This window comes from Delphinapterus leucas, chromosome 19 (assembly GCF_059928025.1).
Source record: "Delphinapterus leucas isolate spDelLeu-1000000601 "Yukka" chromosome 19, BTC_Dleu_Yukka2, whole genome shotgun sequence".
In the NCBI taxonomy this organism is placed as follows: Eukaryota; Metazoa; Chordata; class Mammalia; order Artiodactyla; family Monodontidae; genus Delphinapterus; species Delphinapterus leucas.
In genome coordinates, this window is record NC_143147.1 from 50,984,402 (window position 1) to 51,002,884 (window position 18,483).

The 18,483-nt window shown below is 58.0% G+C and overlaps 1 protein-coding gene across 1 annotated transcript; it reads right to left on the reverse strand.

Moving 5' to 3' along the window:
- Nucleotides 1–373: 373 nt before the first annotated feature.
- On the reverse strand, nt 374–18,254 carry KCNH4 (potassium voltage-gated channel subfamily H member 4). The gene is given in 20 exon segments (XM_089901275.1): nt 374–576; nt 579–657; nt 660–774; nt 776–790; nt 2,037–2,413; nt 3,658–3,731; nt 4,504–4,610; nt 4,876–5,228; nt 5,423–5,461; nt 6,123–6,367; nt 6,918–7,167; nt 8,743–8,945; nt 9,379–9,573; nt 10,617–10,824; nt 13,507–13,664; nt 13,964–14,207; nt 14,984–15,108; nt 15,235–15,381; nt 15,702–15,935; nt 17,832–18,254. Coding segments are annotated over 20 exon segments (3,447 nt in total). The 5' UTR covers nt 17,908–18,254.
- Nucleotides 18,255–18,483: the final 229 nt, after the last annotated feature.

Consider the following 18,483-nt stretch of genomic DNA (forward strand, 5'->3'; position numbering starts at 1 on the left):
CTGCCACAATGCTGCCCACATCTGGTCACCAGGGTGCCTCTTTCTAACATCCGTAACACCCACCCCTGCAGTGATCATCAGAGAAGTGAAAGCTAAAAAAGAAGAGAGACCTTAGGAGAGCAAAGGGGATGGGGCAGAGCGGGATTCCTAGCAGGTTCTTGGCTGGTGACAAGGGCTTCCTCCAGACCCTGCTGTACCTAGCTTGCAACAGGTAGAGGATCGGTTAATGCAGGATTGGTGGGGAGTCCCATGGGCCACCTTTCCAAGGACTGGAGGTGGACCTGAGTCAGGGCCCTTCCCACATACCGTGTCTGAATCTGTGGCTTTGACCAGGTTGGGGGGAGGGTGGGTGTAATGGGCCCATAGTGACTCATTAAGGTTTCTGCCTCATCTCTGGGGCCTCTGGTGGCGTGAACATGGTGCCAAGTGGACTGGTTGGCACCGTTGCCCTCCTAGAGACAGCAACAGGGCCCTGGGGTACTGTGGGGGAGTGACTATTGTGTAGGTTCCTCCAAAGCCCTGGGGCTATCAGACCAACCTCCAGAAACAGCCAGAGCCAGAAACTACAAAAATAAAGAGTTTATTTCCTATCCAAAAGTGAGCCCAGGGTGTTGGGTGGTAAAGGAGAGCTGGAGACCGGGGTGAATTTTCAAGAAGTCAGAGCCCTGAGTGAGACCATATTGGAAGGGGGAGAACAGGCGCGGCTGAGGTCTGGGGGTGGGGGAGGGGGAGGAGTGCTGCTGGGACTGTTGCAGGTTGCTGGCAGCAGAAGACCACTCTCAGTGTCGGCCTGCAGAGAGACAGAAGCAAAGATGTTGACGGGCCCAGGCCCAGGGGCAGAAATAGACATTACTGGGCCCCAAAGGCACCCACTGGGGTAAAGGAACCTGGGAGCACACTCTAAGGCAGGGACTGCAAACTGAGATACCCATAGAGACCAGATAAAGAATTCAAAAGAGGGAAGCTAGCTGGGTGTCAGGAGATGATCAAGGAATGTGGGGACTGCAAAGAAGTGGAGAGCGCAGGTCTCTTCCAAAGAGGACAGTGGCCACCCGACACCAGCTGATTATTACCAGGTGCGGCGTTGGCCCAGGGTCGCCAGATCTCCCGAATTCGCTTAGAGAAGCTGGAATATCTGGATTTCTATGTGAACTCTCCTGATTTTCAGCGTGACAACTCATTCATATTTTGAAAAAAATGCTGTGAGTCAAAGAATACATATCTGGGGTCATTGGTTCATTTCCTATGTGAGCTGTGGGGTAAGGTGAGCCCCTCCAGCTTGGGCTGATGGTGGGAGGCCTAAGAAGTCTTGGGTTACTCAAATGTCAGCCAGGGGACTTCCCTGGTGGTCCAGTGGTTAGGACTGGGAGCTTTCACTGCTGAGGGCCCGGGGTTCGATCCCTGGTTGGGGAACTAAGGTCCCACAAGCCGCACGGCGCAGCAAAAAAAAAAAAAAAAAAAAAAAAAAAATGCCAGCCAGGATCTCAAACCTATCCCTCTGGAAGCAACATTGCTTTCAAAGTCTCCAGCAGAGACCTGGGGGCTCGGACAAAAGACCTCATGGTATCACTAAGCTACCTCCGCACTGGAATCTGCAATCCATCCCTCTTGCTGTAGACACCAAGATCCTGCCTGCTCTTGCCTCAGTCTTCATTTCCCAGGCTGGATCTGGGGGCTTTTCCCTTCCCCTCTCTGCTCCCCCATCTCTACCTGCCTCCAGGTCCTGGGGAGAAAGCCAGACATCTCATCTGCCCAGCTCAGTGGGCACTGCGGTCCATCTCATGCCTGTTGGGTTCCACGGCCTCAGGTGGCTCCCCTCACAGAGGAGAATAGAGGAGGGTTTGGAAAAGGCAAAGGGTCCGAAGTGACCAGGCTTTGTTAAAAAGGTCAGAGAATCCAGAGCCAACCAGACCATCTGGTGGCTGCTAACCCAAGGCAGGAGGCCAAGGGGCCCAGCCCCTCCCTGGATGGCAGGCGTCAGTGCCCACCCCAAACAGGCCTGGGCCCGTGGCCAGGGTCAGTGGAACGTGTCTGACCTGGACCGGAAGCTGTGCCTCATGAGGCTTAAGTTCGGAGGTAAGGCCTCTGGCACTGGGGAGGGTCCCAGAGGGTCAGGCTCTGAGGGGTAAGGGGACAGCATGGAGGGTCTCAGGTCGGGGGGGGCAGCCCCCATCTCTGCTGTCCCCACACTGGCTGGGCAGTGGACCTCAGCGAGGGTAGTATCCTGGAGGCCAGGCAGTGGTCTGGACAAACAGGGAGAGATGCATGGAGGCCTCTGTGGTGGGCAAGGAGGATCTGGGGGCCAAGCCGGGACTGTTGGGTAGCCTGGGGGACCCAGCCTGGCCTGTAGCAGGTCCATCATGTGTCGAAGCTCCTGGCTAAGCTGAGACACTTCCCGGTTGAGACGGGAGATCTGTTGAAAACACATCAAATTGTCTCCCAGGTGCCATAACAATCACCACCCTCCTAGGTGCACTCCCTTCTACAGTTTACAAAGCTCTTTCAAACCCACTCTCTGCTCATGGCCACCCTGAGAAGAAGACAGGACAGGGGTTATTTTTGTCTAGAGGTAAATACCCCAGCCTCTTTCCAAAAAGGATTTGGGACGACAGCTCTTGCTACTCCCCGCCACACACACTTTGACAAGATGCAGAAAAATGTGCTCAAAGAGGCCGCACAGCTGCGAAGTGACAGATGCAGGCTTACTCTCAGGTGATACACCACAGGAGCTCAAGCGTCTATTCAGCGTTTTTCAAATTTCAGGGAGTACAGAATGAACTGAAAAGCTTGTCAAAATGGCCAATCTCTGGGCCCCACCCCAGACATTCCAGATTGGGTGAAGCCCAGGAGTCTGCATTTTAACAGGTTCTCTGGGTACTGATGGACACCCAAGTTGGGGAACCACTGGTCTAGAAGAACCGCATGCGGAAGCAGGGCTGACCTTGAATCCTGCCAAACCGGGCCTGGCTCCGCCCCCAGCCTCAGGGCCCGCCCCAGCCCAGGTGCACCCCATGGGATGCCTGCTCTTTATCAGAACCCAGGGAAGGCCCCGAGCACTCCCGAGGGCTCAAGGGCTTGACCTGGCTGCTTTGTGGATGCAGCTCTGACATCCCTGAGGGGGAGGCGGAGGCACAGCCTGGGCAAACAGGATCAGGGCTCTTTCCAACCAGGATTCAGACCTGAGGGTCCAGGTCCCCTGGGGTTGAAGGCCTGCTCAGCCTCTCAGTCCTCTGCCCCACTCGTCGGGGGAGGGGGCCGGAAAGGACTGGAGCATGTGACTTAGTGGGGGGAGGGTCCCTGCAGGAGCAAGTCCCATGGCGGTGGAGGGAGGAGAGGCCCCCTTTTCTGGCTGGACCACCTGAGCCAGTTGGAGGGACGGAAGTAGGTGTCCCTGAGTACTTACAGTGTGCCAGGGACTGGGCCAGGCATGTGTGCGCCCTCATCTCATCCTCACAACAACTCTGGGAAGAACGTATTGATTTCCCCATTTTCAGATGAGGAAGTTGAAGTTCAGAGTGATTGTGGGACTTGCCCAAGGTCTCCCAGCTAGTGTGAATATCCAAATTCGGGACTCTGGCTCCAAACCCTTTGAAATGCTCCTATACTAAGCACATCTCTGATCCCAAGGTTGGAGGGGAGGGGCCAGCCCCAACCCACCTCCTGGTTCAGCCTGCAGACCTTTTCCTTCACCTCCTCGGCCTCAGTGGCCACTTCCCGGCTGGGCATGGTCCCTGCAGACGGAGTGGGGAGAAGGGATGCTGGGTGAGTACAGGGAGCTCAAGTCTACAGCCTGGGCTGAGCCCTTCACTGGGCAGGCAGAGCACAAGGGGAGAGGACGTTCTGGGGTCAGGATGCTGGGAAACCCAAGCTCTTCAGGATGGTTTCGTGGCCCTATCACTTCCCCAGCCCCTCCCCACTCCACCCCATGGAGAAGCATGGAGCTTCTCTTTGGTATCTGTTTTGTTTTTTGTTTTTTTTTTAGGCCGCACCATGTGGCATGCCCCCTGCATTGGGATCTTAGTTCCCTGACCAGGGATCGAACCCGTGCCCCCTGCATTGGGAGCGCGGAGTCTTAACCACTGGACTGCCAGGGAAGTCCCTTCTCTTCGGTATCTGAACACAACTGCTCTTCTGGTCACACCTCTATACCTTTCACCAACCGCCTTGCTCCACCCCTCAAACTCCTGCCCACCCTTTAAGACCCACCTCTAGTGTCCCCTCCTCTAGGAGGCAGGGTTAGAGGCTCCCTCCTCTCCTACCTCAGAGCCCTGTTCTTTGTCTCAGTCACGGCACTTAGCACCCTGTTCTGGAATCGTTTATCTGAGTACACAGGTGTCTCCCCCACTAGACTGGAAGCTCGCTAAGAGTGTGGACCAGGTCTGGGTCATCTGCGTGTTCCTAGCACAGCACCTGGCAGCTGGTAAGCCCTTACTACATGTGGGATGGATGGATGGACGGCCGATGAATGGGTGACGTGAGTTGAAGTCCACTGCTGGCCCTTACCTGTAGGAGGGGCCTGTGAGTGAGGCCTAGGGTGCTCAGGCCTCCTGCTGAACCGGAACGTAGGGGCCTCTGCTGTGCGGCCAGAGTCCTCAATGCCATCCACTATCCTGGGACGGAGGCAGTGGTCATCAGTCCCACAGGGAGAGGGTAAGGGCCAGAGCACAGCAGGCAGAGGGTGAAAGGGGCTGTGGTGCCAGGGAGCTGGGGAGGAGCAGCCGTCAAAGACGAGTGGGGTTGCAAGCTGTGGTGGATCAGGTAGGGCGGGGTGGGCACATGGGGAGGAGCACTGGTCAGAATGCTGGGGACGGAGCCCAGAGAAGGTTCTGGAAGCCAGCAGGGGTATAGGGAAGGCAGGGGAGGCTGGCGTCTCACCGGGGACTGAGGTCCGGAGGTCCAAAGGTTCCCAGTGGGGGAATGAGAAGCTGGGGGGGCTTCCAGGCAGCAGAGCCCCTGGGGAGGCCATGAGGGGAGGGGCTGTGGCCCCGGCCAGCCAGGGCAGGGGAAGGGGTCGGGGACAAGGAAGGAGAGGAGACAAGGGCTGAGAATGGGGGCAGCTCCTCCCCCAAAAGGCTGACCAGGGAGCCCCGGGGCCGTGCTGGGCTGAGGTTGGGCAGCAGGAGGGCCCGCCGGGGCCTGGGACCACCTCCAGGCTCGGCCCCAGCCTCAGCCTCTGTGACGGATGGCTGGGTCTTGTCTGAGGAGGAGCCCAGGCTTTCCGAGCGGGTCTGTGGGCAGAGGGGGCTGCTGATGTCACAGGGCAGTGACCAACAGGCGCCTTCAGTAAGCAACAGCCTTCACTGGCGGTTGCCGCTCTCCATCCCCTCTCCCTTCACCCTGGAGCACAGCAGCCAAGGAAAGGTGCCCCCCACCCCCGTCTTCTCCCATGCAACCTCAACCCCACCCAGGAAGGGTGCGTTACCTGGGAGAGGCGAGGGGATCTGGAGAAGCGGCAGAGGCCCTGCAGGAACACGGGGGGTGGGGGGGGCGGGGTTCAGGCTGACTCACACCTCCCGGCTCCCCCGGTGCACCACCTCCTAGTCTCACCCATCAGTGCCGTGGGGTTTGAGAATGTGGGGCCTTTTTGTGGAATTGAGTCAGAGATACCCCCAACTCTGACTCAGAGAAATCCTGAGTGGCAACATAAGTCTGAAAAGCAGTAAAAGACCAAGGTCTAAGGTGTAAACTACAGACTTGGCCCAGAGCCTAAACCAAAACGGGCCCAGGAAACATTTGGTGAGTGGAGAAGAGGAAGCCCCAGGGGATGAGGCCCAGTCCAGAGAGGGAGGGAACTGATGGAGGAGAAGCACACAAAGTGGGGGGGTGGGTCCTTTGAGGAGTCTGGAGTGAGGCGGAAGCGGGGCCAACAGGAGATGGGTCAGTAGAGTTGGAAGTACACGTGGTGAGCCATGGTCCATGGGGTTGGATAATGGCCAGTGGGGTAGGGTCAGTGGGTTGGAAGATGTTAAGCATGGAAGGGGCAATGGAAGGGGGTGGCTGGAGTTGAGAGGTGATGTTTTCAGGGTGGAAGGAATTCATGAGCCTCTCTCTGGGGCTGGGGGGTGGTCTACTTTGAAGGAGGCGACCTCAGAGGAGGTGGAGGCCATAGGGAGTCTACATACATTGGTGTCAGAGCCCTGGCGCAGGTTGAAGGTGAGGTCCCGGGGCAGGCCAGCCCTGAAGGCAGCCCCGTACTCAGGATAGAGCCTCAGGACTTCAGCCAGCCCTCGGCTGCTCAGTTGCTGCAGGCCACAGTAGGTCAGTGCCTTCACGTCGGCGCTGGTCTTCAGCACGCAGCTTGGAGCTGTGCCTGACCCAGGCTCCTGCCCTGGCTCAGGGATATCTGCCCCAATCAGGTCTCCTTTTCCTGTGGGTAAGAGATGCGGACAGTCAGCTGGGGCAGAGGGACCAAGAGGATATTAGTGGATATGAGGGATGGTCAATGTGTTTGAAGGATGGCTGAAGGGGGGGTCAATCGATGGGATTGGTGGAAATAATGGAGTCGGCAGAAGGTCAGTGGAGAATGACTGGTGAAGTTGGGAGACAGTCAATTGGGGATGTCAGTAAAGCTGGAGAAATGATCGATGGAATTGGATGATCAATAAAGAATGGCCAGAAGGGTCAGTTAAAGGGTAGAGGTCAATGGAGTCGAGGGTCGATGGAAAAGGGTCAGTGGAATTGGGAGATGGTGCAATGGGAAAGGATCAGTTGACTTGGGGGACAGTCACTGGGGAAGGGTTGATGGGTTCAGGGATGGCCAGTGGGGGTAGGGGAGAGCCCAAGGGGTGTGGTCTAAAGGGGATGGCGGTAGGATGCCAGGACCAAGAGAGAGTACCCAGTCCCTAGATTCCTGGCTACTCCCAAGGCCTCTGCGGGAAGGTTTTGGGGTAGGTAGAGGGTGGAGGTGGGATCCTCACCCAGGATGGCCAGCACCATGTTGTCCCGGAGCACCTCCAGTGAGCCGGAGCAGACATAGTAGTGCGCCTGCAGGGCGTCCCCGCGGCGCAACAGGTACTCGCCCGGAGCGCAGAACGAGGTCTTGATGTGCAGGGAGAGGGCCCGCAGGCAGCCCCTGCTCGCTGCTCCAAACAGCGGCAGCTGCAGAATGTCCCGATTCAGGTGCATAGCAATGTCAGCTCTCAGCTCGTCTGGGAAGTCACGCAGTAACTGCATAAGGGGCATAAGTCATTCTGGCCATCCCCCTGAAGCTGCTACTTGAGCTCTACAGATATGCTGAGCTGTCTCCAAGGACAGAGCTCAAGTTACCCATTTCTGACCTTCAGGAAGTCTTCTGTGTGTCTCACCTCAATTTGACTTGTGTGTGGACCTCCCAACCCAAGTCCTGGGGCAGAGACTAGGTCTTCTCCTGTCTGTCCACTGCTCACAGCTACACACACTGGTCACTCACACATCCTGGTTACTCAACCCCATGTATGCAAGGACCATCCCTGGTGGGTCAGCCTTCAACTGGAAGTCAGGAGACTAGAAATCAGCTCTGCATAAATCCCTGTGGACTTTGGGCAATCCATTTCCTCTCTCTGGGCCTCAGTATCCCCATCTGTAAAACGCAGGGTTACACTAGACCTTGAATTTTACCAATGACCTCCCAGGAGCCAAACTTAACTTTCATGGTTCGGTTCCATCCTCGTCTTATGGAGCCCCTCGGCCACCCTGGCTTGCTTACCTCTCCCTCTTGTCCCCCTTTCTTCCCCAGGCTCCTCTTCCTCAGCTGTCTTCTCACTGTCCACACTCTCCCCGCATCATGGCAACCAGCCAGGACTTCTACCTCCCCGTGAGCCCGGAGCCCTATCTCTGGGTCCAGACCTGTATTTTCAACTACCCACGGGGCAAACTCCACCTGGATCCCCCATAGGCACCACACCCTCATCATGGCCCAACCCTGGACTCTCACTTTCACCCCTAAGTCCAATCTTCCTCCTGTAATGCCTCCATCCCACCCTTGGCCAAAACCAGAAACCTGGGAATCACTTTGAGCTCCTTTCCTGCAACCAGCGCATCACCAAGTCCCAAGGCTCCTGCTCTCAGAAATACCTCCTGGATCTGCAGGCCACTCCCCAGCCTAAAAATGTGGCAGGATAAAATCTAAATCCAAGGCCATGCATGAGCTGGGCCTGCCCGCCTCCCCAGCCTGGTCTCTTCACTCCTCTGTCCCTCACCCCTCCACAGCGCGCACACATCCTTTCCTGAAGGCTCGCTGAACTATTTCCAGTTCACCCTGCTCTCTTGCGTCAATCTTTCCAGACCTGTGTTCCTACTGCTCTTACTGGCTGGAATGGCCTTCCGGCCCCAGGCCAATTTTCTTCTTGTCCTTCACAATGTCGCCTCTTCTGTGACACCTCCCCTGCCTCCTCTAGGCCCAGACACAATGAGGGACCCACTGCACCAAGTCCCTCCAGTACAGTCCCATTCACAGCGTAACTATTTGTTTACCCGTCTGCCTCCCTCACCAGACGGGTGCCTTCCCGAGGGCAAGGGCTGGGGGTAATCGTTCTGCAACCCCCTGTGTCCAGCACAGAGACTGGCCGGAAGCAGGTGGCTGAAGGGAGCATGGCATTAGCCATGTGTAGAGGAAAAGGGATGTGGATTCCGGTGGGTGCGTGCCCTTGTGAGCAGCACCTCGTCTCCCTGCACCCCACTTGCCTCCATCCCAAACGCTGAGAGGCAGCGACCCCTTTCCCACTTTACCTCCGCGCGCTGGGTACCACCGGGAGCCCCGCGCACTACCTCGTTGGCGTCGATGCCGCTGTTGACTGTCCACGTGGTCTGGAAGTACTCGAGCATGCGCTGCTTGAGCGGCCGGGGAAGGCGGTGCACGCGGATGAAGTCCTTGAGGTCCTTCACGCGGCTGTGGTAGAGGGAGCGGCGCGAGTACATGCGCTGGATGATGGCCGTCACGTTCCCGAACACCACTGCGTGCATCAGCGCTGCGGCGCACAGCAGCCAGTCAGGGGCGGCCACCCCTCTGGCCTCCTCCCCCCGCAACTCGCCCTGCCCTGGATGGGTCTCGGGATTCCTGGGGGAGGGGCAGGTGAATCAGTGGGCTCCTGCGTGCCTAGGTGCTGGGTTGGGGCGGGGAACAGAGGGTGGTCCTGAGAGGGGTCAGACTCGATGCTCCTCTCATGCCCGCCCGCCCCATGAAGTCATGAACTTGGGCTTCCCATTCCTTTTGCAAGAGACCCTCCTGTTTGTGGCATCCCCCCAGGGCCAGCACGTAGCAGGTGCTGAGCAAACACCTATGAATAAATGCACGAGTGTCTGGTCGCGGGTGGACACCTTGCCTTCCCTGGGCCTCAGTTTCCCCACCCGCACGCTGGGCTTAGCAGGGCCTCCCCGGGGGCTTGGCAGGCCCGGCCTCACCGCCTATGAGCATCGTGCAGATGGAGAAGATCTTCTCGGCGTCAGTGTTGGCACACACGTTGCCGAAGCCCACGCTCGTGAGGCTGCTCAGCGTGAAGTAGAGCGCAGCGATGTAGGCGCTGCGCCGCGACGGGCCACCCGCAGAGCCGTTGACATAGGGCACCTCCAGCCGCTTGCCCAGCTCGTGCAACCAGCCTAGGGGGTGGAGGGATGCAAGGAGCCCCGGCTGCGCGAGCAGGGGAGGGTGGGGTTTCCTTGAACTGCCTTCACTTGACCTTGGTTGAGTATTTACAGATGCAAGGGGAGGTTTGCACAAGAAATGCGACGAGCAGCCGGTGCCCCGGCCACCCCAAGGTGAAGTGGTTACCGTTGCAGTTCAAGGCTACCAACTCCCTACACGGCTGACTGTTTAGGGGCCCCTTCCAGTCCCTAATAGTTTATTAAGTGCTTCCTGTGTCCCAGGGTGCTGGGACTTGACCCAAACACGCTCCCTGCACTGGTGGAACTTACAGTCTGGAGGGGAAAGACATGAAATAAATCATTACAGGTGGAAAGCAGCTACTAAAAAGGAAGTATGTCTTCGGGAATCATAATGGGTTAGGGAGAGCCAACCCAGTTTGGTGGGGGGTATGGCTCCTGAAGGACTCCCTTAAGAGGCAGCATTTTAGTTGAGACCACAAGGATAGAAAAGTGGCTTAGGAAGAAGGGAGGGAAGACAGAAGAGTGAGGATTCCAGAGAGGAAAACACGTTCAAGGCCCAAAGTGAGAAAGCAGTACATCCTGGGTGCTGGAGGGAGGCCAGGGTGGCAGCAGCAGAGGGGGCCTGGGAGGAAGCGAAGTCAGGCAGGGGTAGAGAGGGCTGCAGGCCCATGTACGGTGTGGATTGAGTGTGGACTTTACTTTGAGGGCAGTGGGGAGCCACCAGATGAGTCCTGTCAGGGGTACTTAGCCTCTGCCCAGAACACCTCCCCACCTTCAGAGTGTTTCCCATACTGTATTTTGATTGCCTGTCACTGGTCTTGCGCCCCTGCTATGCTGTCAGTCCCCCCAAGGCAGAGCCCATGGCTTCAAATCAGTATTCCCAAGCCTGATCCGGCAAGGAGCTCATGCATGTTTATAGGATGAGTGGAGGAATGTGGAGTAGGGGTGGGGATCCTGCTGGAGGTGTCAGCTTGGGGGCCTGCGTGGACAGGGAAGGTGGATGGGTGGTCAGTGAAAGCCTGGGGTCAATGGCTCACCGATGTCCCAGAGCAGCGGGTCGTTGGCCTCCATCTCCCGGCGCCCGACGACATACCAGACGCAGGCCATCCAGTGGGCAAGGAGCGCAAAGATGGACATGAGCAGCGTGAGAACCACGGCACTGCACTGCGAGTACCGCTCCAGCTTCTGCAGCAGCCGTAGTAGCCGCAGCAGCCGCACTGTCTTCAACAGGTGCACCAGTGACGTCTGCGGGAGCGAGTGCGGTGGGGGAGACTGTCAGCCGGCCCCCCACCTCCCTTGCCAGCGCCTTGCCACCAGATGCCCCGGAGCTAGGGGAAGCTGCCCCAGGAAAAGTATCCCTGCTGTGCTGAGAAGGTGACCAGGAAATGCAGGGGGGAGAGGGTAACACTGAAACTAATAATGGCTAACAGTAAGCATTACGTGTGTCAGGCACTGGGCTAAGTATTTGTAATCCTCATTTAAAAAGTATGCCTTCAGTCCAATTATCGTCATCATTCCCAGACCGCAGAGGAGTAAACTAAGGCTCAGAGAGGCTACTACTTACTTGCTCAAGGTCACAGATCAAGGGAATGATGGAGCTGAGACTCAAATCTGAGATGACACCAAAGTCTGTTTTGTGCTCTACTGCCTCTTAGCACCTCAGCTGGTGAAAGGGCAAGTCTGGGTCAGAAGCGAGGCAACAGACAGAAAGATCTCTGGCCCGTGCTCAAAGTCCCCCGTGTCCTAGGTACAATCAGCTGTGGACAGGGGGAGGTTTAGGGACCTCGCCCCTTGTGGGTCAGCTGCAGATGAGAGGGTCACACCGAAATGTTGAGGGAAGGAGAGCAGGGATGACGGTGCTTGGGCTGTGAGGTCTCAGCCCCTGTGGGGTTCAGCGAGGGTTGATGGAGCTAGTGACACCTGGCAAGCGTCCTGTAAACGTTAGCTAACGTTACCACTCTGTTTTTGTTGTGCTTTGATTAGCCTTCCAGTCTTAGATGATGAGCAGGTGGGGGCTTATCTTCTTGCTACTCTGGGTGGGGCAGCTTGGGGGCTAGGGCTGGGGGCTCTGGGGCAGCGTCTGGGGATCTCGGTATGAAGGCCCTTCACTGTCCTTTCAGGGGCCTCCAGGAGCATCCCCCATAGCCCTGGCCCTACACAGCTCCTGAGTCACTGCCTGCCATTTTCTCTAATTTTAGGCAAGGGAGTTGGAGAGGAGGTGGCTTTGATTCCCCCACATGGACCCTCTCCAGGGCTTAATGCCTGCCCCCAGGTTCCAGAGCTCCTGACTCCAACCTTGAGTTCTTCAAGGCTTCCCTTTGTCACCTGCCCCTGGGCCCCGCTCCCTTGGGGCCCTCCTCTCATTCTCCTTGGACCAGAATGTCTCAGGCCTGGCTCCTTCAAGTCCACATCTCTGCCGGTGCCTACTTATCCTCCGTCTTTGCTCGGCCTCGCTCCAGCCCCACATTGCTCCTCCTCTCCCCTCATGCCAGGCCATCCGCTCAGGTACCCTGGTTTCCCGGGAAGCAGGGTAGCATGCTGGAAAGAATACCGGACCAGGAGTCTAGAGACCTGGTTCCAGTCTCCTGCCTGCCACTGCTAGCTGTGTGACCTTCAACAAGCCACTCAACCTCTCTGAGCCTCTGCATCTGCCTCTGAGAAAGAGAGATGCGAGAATCGGCCCTGAAGGGTTACTGTGAGCTTCATATGTGATGATGTGTGAAAGAACTTAGTAAGCTGTAAAGTGGTCCTGAAAGTACCAGAGGAGGGGGAACTGCCTGGTGGGCACAAAACCCGGGGGGCCGGGGGTGCACTCAGGGGAGGGGTGGGGAGCCCTGCTTGGAATGGCTGGAGCCTCAGGGCAGACACACCCACATGCACGTGTGTGGGAGCGTGCACACACGTGTACACAGCCAGGAGAAGAGGCCCACAGCCCGTTGGCGGCTAGTTAAATCCGGCTGCGTGTAGGTGGTTTCCCGCTATAGCTGAGGGTGGCAGGGAGAGGAGCACACAGGGAAACTGCTCCCCACCTCCCCACTCAGCAACCAAGGGGGTCTGGGGACACAGGGTGGGACTCCCTCTCCCTGGGCCAGAGAAGACCTAGTATCTGTCAGCTGGGTTCAGGGCTGACCACCTAGGGTGCCTCCAGGCAGTCCCCGGGGAGCTGGGAGGATGAAGGTCCTGGGACTCTCCGCCTCCAAATCCACTCCGCAGCCTCTACCTCCCTGTCCTGGCTTACTATGCTCCCCCCAGATGCTCCCTCTTCTTGTCTCTTGCCAGTCAGGTCCTAGTCTGTCTAAGGTCTGGCTCTGCTCTCACCTCCTCCCACAGGAACCCTTCCCAGACCACCCTAGCCTCTGCCCAACTGCCATGCTTTGGCTTCCTAGGCACTGGCCAGATTTCAGATCATTTTTGCGGGAGCCCACGTTCCAGCCTGGAACTCCAAGGTCGGCTAGCTCCGTGCCCAGTCCCCACGCAGCAATACCTTGGTCCCAGCTTGCACTCCATTCAGCTCTTCTGTTCCTGCTGTTCCCACCAGCTTAGCTACCGAGAGGCTGAATTCTTACCACTTTTCTCCACAGTGACCATGCCACACACAGTGCTTTGCAGACAGCTAAATGCTCATCCTTTGTTTGTTAAATAGAAATGTGAAAAGTGCCACTCATTTGGCTTCAGACCAATGCCGCCTTGGTAGCCCTACTTAGCTTTTCATTTGTCACAGCTTCCCTCAGAGATTGTGAGCTGAGCTCCCCAAGAGCACAGACCCTCTCGGAGCCTTCTCAGCTTCTAGCGCTGGGCTCTGCCCATCACAGATGCCTGACAAATACTCGCAGATGACTGAGTCTGGGACTGAGGTGGGTCCCTTAATGGGAGACGCTGTGCTGAAGTCGGGCAGCTAGGCTGCAAGGTGGGACAGGGAACACTTACCACGGTGATGTTGAAGACGTAAAGCAGGTCAAAAGGCAGAGCAGCAATGAGGTCAACAAAGAACCAGGTGGCCAGATAGTGGAGGCCAATAGAGCGAGGAGCAGAAACCACTTGGCCGGACTGGGACACATAGGTGGTGCGGAAGTTCAGGATGATATCTGGGGGTGCAAGAGGCTGTTACTAGGGGGCCTTGGCCAAGGGCAAGAGACTCAGAATGGAGGTGGACACAGGAATGGGGAAGATGCATTGGGCTTCAGGCTGGTCCTTAGGGAGGAGAGGTCTAAAGGCTGAAGTCTCCAGGGGTCAGGGGTCAGGGCTCACGGACCATGAGGACTAAAAGACCCAGGAATGGGTAGGCTCTGACTGCCTGGGTCCTGCAGGCCCAGGATGGAGCGAGGCTTGGATGAGTAGGTCCCTCCAGCCCACCAGCCAGGGTACGTGGGGCAGAGCATCTAACCGAGGATGAAGAGCATCTCCACGGCGATGTCGCTGACAAGGGTGTGTCGGGAAGTGATGGGGGTGTCGTCATCATCCGAGAAGCAGACATTGTAGGGGACGGTGACCGCAACGTAGAAGGTGGCGAGGAGGATGAGGCCGTCCCAGATGGCCTTGGGCACGCTGTAGTGGAGGAGGAGGCAGCGGGACCCCCCCACGGAGGCCACCTTGTATTCGGGCACTGATGGCTTTGGCTCAAACACGTTCTAAGGGGAGAGGGGTGGCGGTTGGGGACACTTGGGGGAAAGAGGAGCCAAGGTTGGGGGGAGGGAGAGGTAAGGAGTGGGGAAGGGGAGAGTGGGCACTGCAGGCGTGACCACGAGAGGAGCTAGAACGTGCAGGAGAGGGGGTCGGGGCTGGCACCTGACACCTCCTTCCTCTGCCAACTTACTGCTCAGGCCCCCTTTTGAATCAATCGTGTTTTTTGTGGGGGCAGGTATGTCTAAGGCTTGACCTTCACCTTGCTTGAGAAGGTGATTATGGCAAATCAGGCACAAGCCCTGGCTTGAGAGGTCACTAGCTTCTCCTTCAGGTTCCTCTTGGGTTCTAGGGGTGCAGTGGAGGATGGGTATACCCCAGGGATGAGGGGAGGATGGCATGGTGCACCCCACTCGCTGTAGCCATAACACACTGCACAGATGGTTGGAGACCCGTGGCTTCATCAGGGTCCTAGGAGTGGTACACAGGGCTAGATGCCAGGCCCCCAGTGGGGGCTTTCTCCCTGGAACCACAGTTAGTGATTTCGTGCCCCCCTTGTGACATCATCAGAGCAGGGTATTGGCAATCACAAGGAAGCAAGGGAGATGGGGATGGGAGGAGATGTGGGGGAACATGGGACAGAGCAGAGAACCATACATGAGAAATGGACGGACAGAGGAAAAAGCCTCTGGAGGGAGATCAAACAGACAGAGAAACAGGGACACAGTAACAAGGGTGCCTCAGAAACACGGCTGGAAGATGCTGGGGTGGAGATAGGACTCACATTGGTTTTCATGCCTCCCTGGCCCCGGCGGCCAAAGTGGCCAGTCAGTCGGTGTAGGACAGTATGGCTCTGCCTCCTGGTGGATCGAAGTCTCGAGCTGGCTCCCCTCCTACCAAGGGACTTTTCTGTTGGGAAGAAGGGTACGGAGATAAGTGGGGGCGCATCCCATGAGGCTGAGTAGGGAGAGGTCTTCTGTGACCCTGGGCAAGGACTTCTGATCATTCATGCCTTCTCCCCAGACTTGCAGTTACCATGATTACTGTCGCTGTGGCCTCCTGGGGGGCCAAGTCCTGGGCCTCCACTCTGAGTGATGTCCTTGAAGGAAAAGAGGAAAAGTACAACCTCCCCCATCTCATTCTTGATGGGCATCATGTCCAGGAGGCACCAAAAAGCTGAGCCTGTAGGTGTGAAGAGATGGAGGAAGAGGGTGAGCAGCCCATGGCATCTCTTTCTCTCTCATCCCCCTTGGTTCCTGGGCATAGTCAAAGGGCTTGGCCAAGGTTTAGTGCTGGAAAGAAGCCCAGAGATTATGTCAGCTATCTCCTTCGCCTTCCAGATGGGAGAACCACGGCCCAGAGAGGGTCAGGGATGCACTCAGTGTCACACAGTCAGCTTGTGGCAGTGTGGGGACCAGCACCCAGGCTTCCACTGTGCCAAGTGGACTCTGGCTAAGGCCTGTGGTCTAGGCAGGACTGCAGGGCAGGCCAGGCCCCCTCACCATCCTTTCGGTAGAAGCAGATTTCAGCCCGGTGCTCCTGATGGCCCTCCAGGGCCTTGTGCAGCCTCTGCAGGGCTGGCTCACTGGTCTCTGGACCGTAGAGGAAACGGCAGTTGCAGGTTTTCTGCATGACCTCAGTGCGGCCGTAGCCTGTGAGCTCACAGAAGCCGTCAGAGCAGTAGACAATGGGAAAGCCCCGTGGGCCCTGTGTGTTGGCCAGCAGGAAGTTGCCGTCTGTGGGAAGAAGAGGTCAAGGTCAGGTCAAGGCCAGAAGGAGAGCTCAGCTTCCAGGTGGGCCATACCTCCCCCAACCTGTGGTCAGAGATCCCAGAGCCAGAAGCTTCCCAGGCTCCCATGTGATTCCTGGATCCCCTTTGGGATATTCTGAAATGAGAGTAAGAAGAGATAGAGCAAAAGGACAAGGACTTAAGGGTGGGAGGATTGGGAGAGGGGCTACTAGGGGGTTGGAGAAGGAACCCCGAGAAGTCATGAGGTTCATCCTCCTGCCTTCAGGCTGGTGAGCTGTTCCTGTAGGAGGCAGCACAGCACGGTAAGGGCATGGGCTCCAGCACCCACCTCTGCCACTTACTGACTGTGTAACCTTGGGCAAGTTAATGAACTCTTCTGTGACTCAGCTTCCTTATCTGAAAAGTGGGGGATAATATATCTTCCTTGCACGGTTGGTGTGAGAGTTACATGAGTTGCCTGGGAAGAGCAAGTCCTGGCACACAGTAAGTGTTACACTGAGAAGGTGAAATGATGCCCCACACTCGCCCAGCTTTCAAAGCACATCCATAGCCACTGTCCTATCATCCTATTAGAGAGTGAGCAGGGCAGAGATTCTGGTGATATCATGCCCATTTTATTGATAGGAGGCGCAAAGGCAGAGATTATCCAAACTCACAAACCTCCTTTGTTGGGGGAAAAAGACGGTGATGAGTAGCATCCTTATTCCCTGCCTTTCAGGAAAGGTCCTCTTTTCAGCATCCCTTAGCTAATTTCAGAGGGTCTGTCCCAGTGCTCAAAGTCTGACAGGCTTGAGCAATGAAGGTGTGGCTTCAGCAACCCCAGCAACAGAACCTGAGCTGGCTCCCTCCAGCTCCAATGGGCGGGAGGCCTCAGGGGGGCTCTGTGGGCCATCTAGGGACAGTCTCAGCTGAGGGAAGGGATCTGAGACACAACCAGTCCTGGGGCGCTAGGAGGGCTGAGTGTCTGGGGGTGGAGCGACTGATGGGGATACTGCAGAAGCCTGGGAGGCGCTGGGCCCTGGGCAAGCAGCCTCCTTCTTCCATCCCAGGCCCGTTGCCTGGGTGATGGGCGCTATGGAAACAAGGGAGGTGTGTGTGGGGGCGGGGTGGGGAGGCGGGTAGGGCCCCGGCGGCTCGGTTTCCGCCCTCAGGTACCGCTCCCCCCACCTGCCAGATCCCAGCCAGGGTGTCCCAAGGGGGGCAAGGGGAGATCTCTCAGTACCAAAGTAGGAAAAGGGAACGGCGGGAGAAGAGGCGGGTAAGGAGGATTGTGGCTGTCCAAGGTGCTGAACCTGGAACCCAAGCTGGGATGGGGGTGTAGGCAGTTCCCTGTGTCACACAGACCACCCCCCTCTTCCTGCCTCACCTCCCTCAGACACAGAAGCTCTACGGCTCGGGGGCGCGTGACCTCAATCCAAGCTAGGTCCTGCCGAAGTCTGATCTTTTCTCTCTCTCTCTTTTCTTCTGAGGGAAGTGGATGCTGGAGTCGTCTGGGAGTAGACCCCAGAGCGTCTGCCCATTTCGTCCCACCTCCGCGTCTTGGATACCCCCTCACACGCCTCCAGCAGAGCTCAGCCCGAGAGTGGGCGGCTCCCAAGGACTCTTCTCCGCTTTGCCGCACAAAGAGCCTTTCCTGCTTCCAGTCACACAACCCCAACCTTGGCCCCCCACACACTCTTGGTCCTCGCCCGCCTCCCCTCCCAGGGCGCCCCCAGCCCTGTTCCTTTACCGCGGCTTTTGGCTCTGGGAGTTCCTAGACCCTCAACTCCACTCTCTCTCCTCCCCTCGGGTCTCTCTCACCATATCCAGGAGACCCGCGCCACCGCCGAAGAAGACTTAACCCCTAGCTCGAACCCCCAGCCTCAGCCTCCGGCCCACTCACGCGTGCGGTCGAAGCGGGTGGCGATGGTGTCCAGGAAGGTGTTCTGCGGGGCCAGTAACCCCTTCATGACCGGCATGGCCTCGGGGCGCGGGCTCGAGGCGCGGCGCCGGGGGGCGTTCAGCGCGGCCGGGCCGGAGGGGGCGCGCTGCCGGCGAGGCCGGGGCGCCCCATGCGCCCGCCTGCCTCCTCCCCTCCCTCTCGGCGCTGCCGCCGCCTCTCTGCTCCGAATCCAGCAGCTCTCCGCTCGTCTCGGCGCCGCCTCGGTCCCCCCCACCTCCCGACGGGCCAGGTTCTTTCCCTCGGGCTCGGCCCGCGCCCGCCACGTGGCCCCGCACGGGGAGGGGCCACCAGAGGCACCCTCACCCCTCTCTGCTGCTCTCCTCCCGGTGGGGAGCGGCCCACGCGTGTCTCTCCCTCAGAGAATTCGGGACACGCCCACCCGGAGCCGAGGCTCCAAGAGGTGGGGCAGGGCTTGAATGACAGACACGCCCACCTTCCAGGGTGGCCACGCCCCCACGCGTGTTTCCCTGGCTGCTCCTTGTGTCTCCGCCCCTCGGGTTTCCCCGCGCGCCGCCCGCCCTGGGAATCTTGTCTCGTTCACAGCGCCGCCTGCTGGAGTTGGGGTATTTCACAGCACCCCCAGCTCCCTGAG